This window comes from Helianthus annuus, chromosome 8 (assembly GCF_002127325.2).
Source record: "Helianthus annuus cultivar XRQ/B chromosome 8, HanXRQr2.0-SUNRISE, whole genome shotgun sequence".
Taxonomy (NCBI): Eukaryota; Viridiplantae; Streptophyta; class Magnoliopsida; order Asterales; family Asteraceae; genus Helianthus; species Helianthus annuus.
This window is the reverse complement of record NC_035440.2, coordinates 87,724,833-87,733,629: the sequence shown is the minus strand read 5'-3', so window position 1 is coordinate 87,733,629 and position 8,797 is coordinate 87,724,833. Positions and strand designations below refer to the sequence as shown.

Here is an 8,797-nt window from a genome sequence, read left to right as displayed (position 1 = left end):
TATTTACGATTTCAAAACTCAATAATCTAAAATTTTCTTTAAAAACTCAACCCCAAACACTCTCATAGAAGCTATAAAAATAATAAATAATATACGAATATTGTATTACTTATATTTGTTTCATTGATATAATAATAAATAATATACGAATATTGTATTACTTATATTTGTTTCATTGATATGGTTATTTATGCTCGTTTATTAGTACTATAAACTATAGGTTGATGAAAAATATATGTAACATCTAGGTTAGTGAAACATATTTGTATAATCTAACTTTTACTAACCTCTGTTTAAAAAAAGATAAATTGTCATTTTGATCCCTGTGGTTTGGGCATTTTTGCTATTTTAGTCCAAATTTCAAACTTTTTAAATCCGTGTCCCTGTGGTTTCACTTTTGTTGTCATTTTAGTCCAAAATTCAAATTACCTCCTATTTCACTATTAAAAGCTGGTAATTTTGTCTTTTTGTTCAGGGGTATAACCGTCCAGTTTTTTATAACAGTTAAATCATTAAATTAATTATACTCATTTAATTCCTTTATACCCCCCATTTAGCCATCGCCTTCTCCAAAAAACCCTAACAGCAGTTCATCTTCCTCCAGATCCTCAAAGCTCTCAAACAAGCTTCACACAACCTCCACCAAAACCCTAACCCCTCACAAACCGATAACAACACAGTTTCAACCTCATTAATTAAATGAGTATAATTAATTTAATAATTTAACTGTTATAAAAAACTGGACGATTATACCTCTGAACAAAAAGACAAAACTACCAGCTTTTTATAGTGAAATAGGAGGTAATTTGAATTTTGGACGAAAATGGCAACAAAAGTGAAACCAGAGGGACCTAGATTTAAAAAAAGTTTGAGATTTGGACTAAAATGGCTAAAGTGCCCAAACCACAGGGACCAAAATGGCAGTTTACTTTTAAAAAATGGTTAGTGCTGAAAAGTGATCCAAACCGCTCAATTACTTGGATTAATTAAAGGGTGTTTTGGATTGAGTTTGGAAATGACTTATTAAAAAAGCAAGTAAGTTAAAAAAAGTGTTTGTCAATAATAAAACTACTTTTTATTTTGATTTTTGAAAAGAAGTAAAAAGTTGTTTTTCAAAAGGCACAAAATCTTGGCTTTTTAAATGATTTTTGGCTTTTGGATCATAAATTTACCAATATATTCATCTCCTTTAACTAAACATGGAAACTTATTTCATCTTTTTTAGTATTTTACTTTTCTCATTATAAAAGCTAAAACAAATAATTTTTTTTAAAACTCCTTTTAAAAAGTCATACATCAATAAGTTCTTTTAAAGTTAAATAGGCAATCCCAAACACCCTCTTAGTTTAGTCACAATAGAATATGAAATTAGTGAGATTATAAAAACATTTACAACCTAAGAAATATAGTATTCAACATCCCAACTTTTAGTTATAACCCATTTTATTAAATCTATGTTCGTGAACCGATCATTTATATTGTTAATGGACGAACATTAATGAGCATATATCAACAAAACAAATATTAAGTAATGCAATATTTATCAAACTTTTAAGATATTTTTTTTGTTATATAACCTTCTGTGTATTTATTAATTAAACCATTTGTGTATTTTATTAGCACGGAAGCTTCTAGATAGATTCATTTATATTTAGAATAGATAATTATGATGTATATGGCATTGTTATCCTTTCCTAATTATGTGTTATAGTAGGGTTAGGATTCGTCCCTATATAAAGCGTCTTGTATTATGTTTTACGATCATCAATTCAATAATACCGTAAACACTTTTATGGTATCAGAGCCACGGTTCTGAATTTTCAATTAATAGCGCATCTCTCTGTTTAAGCATCTGTTAGAGCAATAACGCATCTGTTCATTAATAGAGCATCTGTTCATTAGAGCATCTGTTCAGCCATTAGAGCATTTAGCGCATCTATTCATTAATAGAGCATATGTTCATTAATAGAGCATCTGTTCATTAGAGCATCTGTTCGGTGATGATTTATTACCCCGAGTTATGGACTCCGACGGAACAGCACGAGGCGCTTGGGTCAAACTTGAGAAAATTTATTTAGGCAACAAAAAGGTGCGCGCGGCTGCTTTGGAAACCAAATTTGTAAACCTTACCCTCGCCGCGTGTTCCTCGCTTGATGATTATTGCCAGAAACTTAAGGAACTTGCAAATCAATTGGTAGATGTTGACCACCCAATAACCGAATCCCGTCTTGTTCTTCAGCTAGTACGCGGATTACCGGCTGAGTTTGACACCACTGCATCCCTAATTAATTCAAGCAACGCAGATTGGGATCTAGCATTAAGCATGCTGAACGATGAAGCTATTCGAATCGAGGGTCGTCAAAAAGCAACCACCTCGGTTCTCGCTGCACCCACTGCACAGCGGCAACCTCCCACCACTCAACAACCGACTTCCCAGAACCCATCCTATGGTGGGCAGCAACCCTTTCGAGGGAAAGGTTGCGGACGCGGCAACTTTAATCAAAACAGCCGAGGAGGACGTGGACGAGGTGCTGGACGCTCACCAGGTAATACTACTTGGTTTTCTCAAAACACAGGCTATCCCACTTGGGCTTGGTGGACTACACCACCATGCCCTTACCCGACCCAGCCATATTGGACCACACCCGCGGCCAGTTCAGCCCGACAGCCACTTCAACCCAAACATAGCAATCCGGCCAAGCAGGCCCACCGGCATACTTCACACAGGCCGGCCCATCAGCTCCGCCACCTCCGGGTTATAATGCACTGAACCCAGCTGATCTCCAGGCTGCCTTCTCAGCTATGAATCTCCATCAGCAACAACAGGATCCCGGTCTAATGGATACTGGAGCGGGCTCTCACGTCACCTTGGATTCAGGTATGATTTCCATTCCCAACTCGTCTCCTGTAAATACTAAAGTTCTTGTTGGCAATGGGCAATATCTAACAATACACGGGTCCGGCACTAGTTTTTTCAAAATTGACAACCGTACCTACATTTTACCAAACATCCTTCATAGCCCATCAGTCATCAAAACCCTTATTTCCTAGACGTTTTACCCGTGATAATAGTGTGTCTATTGAATTTGACCCTTTCGGTTTCTCTGTGAAGGATCTCAAAACTGGACGCCACCTTTCCCGCCACAATAGCACGGGGGACGTTTATCTAATCACTCCACCACAACTTCCACCACAAGCATGTTTTCTTTCGACCACTTCTCTCCCTTGGCATGATCGGCTTGGCCACCCTGGCGCTCAAGTCCTAGATATTCTTAGTCGCAAATTTAATTTTTCTTGTAATAAAGATGGTTCGTCTAAACTATGTAATTCATGCCAATTATCTAATAGTAAACGATTACCTTTTTATACGTCCAGTTCCTTCACTTTTTCACCTTTTGATATCATACATTGTGACCTATGGACCTCGCCCATTGTCAGTAAAACCGGTTACAAATACTATATGGTTTTAATTGATAATTTCTCACACTTTGTTTGGGTATACCCGTTAAAATACAAATCTGAAACATACCCAACATTTGTTAAATTTCACCGCTTGATTTAACCCAATTTAATTGCCACATAAAAACTTTTCAGTGTGATTTGGGAGGGGAATTTGACAACAACCTGTTTAAAACATTTGCACATCAGAACGGACTTCTATTCCGTTTCTCATGCCCCCAAACATCCTCCCAAAACGGATGTGCAGAACGGATGATTCGCCGTTTAAACGATATCATCCGGTCCCTGCTTATTCATACTTGACTTCCTCCATTCTTTTGGGTGGAAGCCCTGCATACGGCCGTCTACCTTCACAACATACTTCCCACCAAACGCTTAAATTTTTTCACACCCACCTTCGCCCTCTACCTTCGCCACCCCAGCTACGACCACCTACGAGTATTCGGGTGTGCCTGTTACCCGAATACTTCCGCCACTCAACCTCATAAGTTGCACACTCGGTCCATCCAGTGTATTTTTCTAGGCTATCCTCCGGATTTTCGAGGGTACCGGTGCCTCGATCCATGAACGGGTAGGGTTCACATATCTCGTCATGTTACTTTTGACGAGTCAGTCTTCCCATATGGCCAACCCCAGTCCACAGCTCCCTATTCCTTTTTGGAAGAGCCCATACCTCCATCTTTTACCTTCGGTACCTCACCCACACCTCACCCCAATCAGTCCGGCCCCTCACCCGCACCCAACCCACCACCATCACCAGCTTCAACTCAATCCCCCTGCCCACCTCCACCCGGACCGGTCACTCCTTTCCCTCTCACGTACTCCCGACGACCCAAACAACCTGCACCCACACATCAGCCTTCAACATTCACCCAAACAGCCCCGTCCTCCCAGCCTACCCATACGGCCCAAACCAAACCCAGTCCAATCCTCCACCAATGTCCATCCTATGGCCACCCGCACCAAAACCGGCTCCCTTAAACCTGTTAACCTAAGCCATGCTTTCGCCACTGCCCTATCCCCGGTCCCCAGTACCTATGCAAAAGCCTTTGCCGACCCGAATTGGTTGCATGCCATGCAAGCAGAATTTGACGCTTTACAGGAAAACGGGACTTGGGAATTGGTTCCACGTCCGATTGACAGACCGATAATACGATGCATGTGGTTATTTCGGCACAAGTTTCAATCTGATGGGTCGTTAGAAAGGTACAAGGCACGGTTGGTTGTTAATGGTAAGTCTCAGACTGTGGGTATAGATTGCGAGGAGACATTTAGTCCGGTTGTTAAACTGGCTTCGATTAGAACCGTATTATCTCTTGCGGTTTCTCATTCTTGGCCTATCCATCAGTTGGATGTTAGAACGCTTTTTTACATGGCCAACTCAATGAGACAGTTTTCATGCATTAACCTCCCGGTTTCGTTGACAAGAGGTGTCCTGATTTTGTGTGTCGTTTGAAGAAGTCGTTATATGGGCTTAAGCAGGCTCCTAGAGCTTGGTACACTCGATTCGCATCTTTTATTTTGAAGCAGGGGTTTCGGAACAGCTTATGTGACAATTCTTTGTTTATTTATAAACATGGTCCTGACACTGCTTATTTGTTGCTTTATGTTGACGACATCGTCCTTACAGCTTCAAGTACTGCTCTCTTGGATAAGATTATTCAGGTTCTTTCCCATGAATTTGCAATGACGGATCTTGGTGATTTGCATTATTTCCTCGGGATCAAGGTTAGTCGACAAGGTGGCGGTTTATTTTTGTCCCAGTCCCAGTATGAAAAGGACATTATTTCTCGGGCGTCTATGCAATCTTCTAAACCATGTACCACCCCGGTTTAGCACTACTGAGGGTCCTTTGTTCCATGACCCGACGTTATACAGGAGTTTAGCGGGTGCCTTACAGTATTTGACTTTTACTCACCGGGACATTTCTTATGCAGTACAACAAGTTTGTTTGTTTATGCATGAACCGCGGGATCCTCACTTTCTTCTCCTGAAACGCATATTTCGTTATTTACAGGGTACTCTGGAGTATGGTATTCGTATTCGTCCCAATCCTGCCCATTCTCTAGTGGCTTATTCAGATGCGGACTGGGGCGGTTGTCCTGACTCTCGAAGATCGACCAGCGGCTACTGTGTGTTCTTAGGGGACAATTTAATTTCGTGGTCATCGAAGCGTCAGGCAACTATTTCACGGTCTAGTGCTGAAGCAGAGTACCGAGGTGTAGCTAATGCTGTTGTTGAGGCTACTTGGATTCGGAATCTGCTATTCGAGCTACATGTTCCTTTGCAAAAGGCTACGGTCGTTTATTACGATAATATTTCTGCTGTGTATATGTCTGATAACCCTGTTCAGCACCAACGAACAAAACATATTGAAATAGATATTCACTTCGTTCGTGAGAAGGTCCGTGTCGGTCATATTCCAGTGCTACACGTCCCCGCAGATCTCCAGTACGCAGATATCTTCACAAAAGGCCTTTCGAGACAGCTTTTTCAGTCTTTTAGATCCAGTTTGGGCGTTTGTGTTCCACCAGCTCAAACTGAGGGGGGATATTAGCACGGAAGCTTCTAGATAGATTCATTTATATTTAGAATAGATAATTATGATGTATATGGCATTGTTATCCTTTCCTAATTATGTGTTATAGTAGGGTTAGGATTCGTCCCTATATAAAGGGTCTTGTATTATGTTTTACGATCATCAATTCAATAATATCGTAAACACTTTTATATTTATCTATTAAATCTTTTACCCGTGTGTGGTGGAATATATCAGATTATTAGCGGCTAATTCCTGACTTGGGATTATTATTGGCCAAATTCAGATAGGTAGGATTATTATTTTCCAATTCATTTATTTTAATAATAATAATAATAATAATAAAATGACTAGTTAATAAATAAAATTTTAAATTAAGGTATAAAATAAAAGTAATAATAAGTAGAAGCAAAAGAAAGTAGATAAAAAAAGGTAGAAAAGAAAAGTATAGTGAAAATTACAAATTAAAAAGAAAACTAATAGGAAATGTTAACCTAGTTAATGTATAGAACGAAGACAAAATTTTCATTTATTCACTCGATGATGAGGTGCAGGAACTAATTGAGTGTCACCGAATGTGCTCTGAACTTGTTCTTAGGGATAGGAAAGATGATTGGATATGGAATAATGGGTGAAATGATGGGTATTCAGTCAAGGAGGCTCGAAAATGGATGAATAATACAGGTGTGATAGCGGCCGAAAAGGTGTATTTGTGGTGTAAATGGATTCCTAACAAGTGTAATATCTTTATGTGGAGAGCTTGGTTAGATAGGATCCCGACAAAAAGTGCTCTTCAAAGGAGAAATATTTTTCATGGCGATTGTATGTGTGTGTTTTGTGGGGAGTTGGAAGAATCTACGGATCATGTGTTCACGGCTTGTTTTTTGGCGAATGGTGTATAGAATGGCATCGCTAAATGGTGCAAGATTCCGGATATTTATGCCTTTTTGTTTGTTGATTTGCTTCAGGTGGTAGATCACATGAGGCTCCCGAAAACTAGGAAGGAAATGGTGTATGGTATATTGGTTTTGACGTGTTGGCGTATATGGAAAGTGAGAAACGAGAAGTTGTTCTCTAGTACGGATGCGAATGTGTACAAGATTATCTCTGATGTTAAATCATTGGGATATCTTTGGTATAGAAGTAGGCATAAAGAAGGTTCGGTAGATTGGAAGGATTGATGTATTTTTTGTTTTGATGTGACGTAGCCTTGTTTTGTGTCTTATCTCTATCTTGGAGATAAGTCCGTGTGTTTGGTTTAATGAAGTTCTTCTTTAAAAAAAATGACACTCGATGAAATTATCGAAATTAAATGACATAACTTGCAAATTGAATTAATTAAAGTAGATAAATAGTAATTTACCCAATATATTATAAAGGTGTATTTTGGGACATACTTGACTTATTTTATAACTTTTACTTTATAACGAGTCATGATCCGAATATCACTCATAATAAACCAATTCTTTCCACCCAAACACCATTGAGCCTAAAATTTAGCTTTAAGAATGGATCACCATGCAACCACCATATTCCACCTGCTTCACCGTTTCCACATCCTATCATAACCACCACTACAATGACCTCCTCCCCACACCGCGCACTGATCCTCCCTCCCTTTCCTCTTCTAATCCCCCATCCTCATCTACCTCATTTACTCCTCCCAACTCCTCGTCAACCCTCCCCTCACCACCACCAAAATAAGTTGCCAAGATTATTCCAACCTTAACACCAGGAGTTCATTTGTTATAGGGGGTTGAGGCAAAGGGACCCCTTGTCATCGTTTCTCTTCATCATGGCAATGGAAGCATTGACGGGAGTCATGAACAAAGCATGCGCACTTGGGCTATATGAAGGGATCCGCTTTGTGAATTATGGTTCGATGTTATCGCACTTTCTGTATCCGATGATGTCATTTTTTTGGGAATTAGTCCGTGGCGAGTGTAAAAAACTTGAAGAGAATTCTCTGGTGCTTTTACCTAGCATCGGGGTTACGGGTAAACCTTGGAAAAAGTAGTGTGTTCAGGGTAAATTTTAATGATGCCCGCCTCCAAAATATGGCGAGTACTCTTGGGTGTAGGGTGGGTAGCTTACCTTTCAAACACCTAGGTCTTCAAGTAGGCGCAAATATGAACTTGGCGAAACATTGGGACCCGGTTGTAGATGTGTTTAAAAAGCGATTGGAAATCTGGAAAGCTAGAGCGATTTCGTTTAGGGAGAGGCTAACTTTAATCAAATTGGTCCTTAATGCATTGCAACCTTATTACTTCTCGTTATATAAGGCTCCCTTGCAAGTCATTGACCATCTCGAAAGGCTTTGAAGAGAATTTTTATGGGGCATCATAACCGAACAGGGGAAGATCAATTGGGTAGCGTGGCAAAATGTTATGACACCAAAGGAGTATGAAGGAGCTGGTATTGGGTCTTTAAGGGAAGCAAACTTAGCTATGTTAGCTAAGTGGTGGTGGAGGTTTAAAATCGATCCGGAAAGTTTATGGCAAAAAGTAGTGTGGAGCATACACAATAATGTTAGAACATGGAATATTGTGCCCGGAAAATTGACGATATACGGCCCTTGGAAGCAAATCTCTAATGTGTCCAAGGATATTGAAAATTATGGGTGAACTTGGCTGGGTGCTTTCATGGGATCCTGGGGGCTGGGAATCTTATTATGTTCTGGAGAGAAAATTGGCTGGGAACTGAACCATTTTGCATCATGTCACACCCCAACCGATGGCGGAAACATCGGGGCGTGACATTGAGCGAAACAGATTGTTCAAGAGAATCCATAACAACTAT

The 8,797-nt window shown here is 39.9% G+C and overlaps 1 protein-coding gene across 1 annotated transcript; it reads left to right on the top strand.

The window, feature by feature from the left end:
• The first annotated feature begins 2,020 nt into the window (after positions 1 to 2,020).
• Positions 2,021 to 3,150, top strand: LOC110870326. Its single transcript, XM_022119513.1, has 3 exons — positions 2,021 to 2,546; positions 2,705 to 2,878; positions 3,113 to 3,150. The coding sequence occupies exons 1-3, from the start codon at positions 2,021 to 2,023 to the stop codon at positions 3,148 to 3,150; spliced, it is 738 nt and encodes a 245-aa protein (XP_021975205.1).
• Positions 3,151 to 8,797: the final 5,647 nt, after the last annotated feature.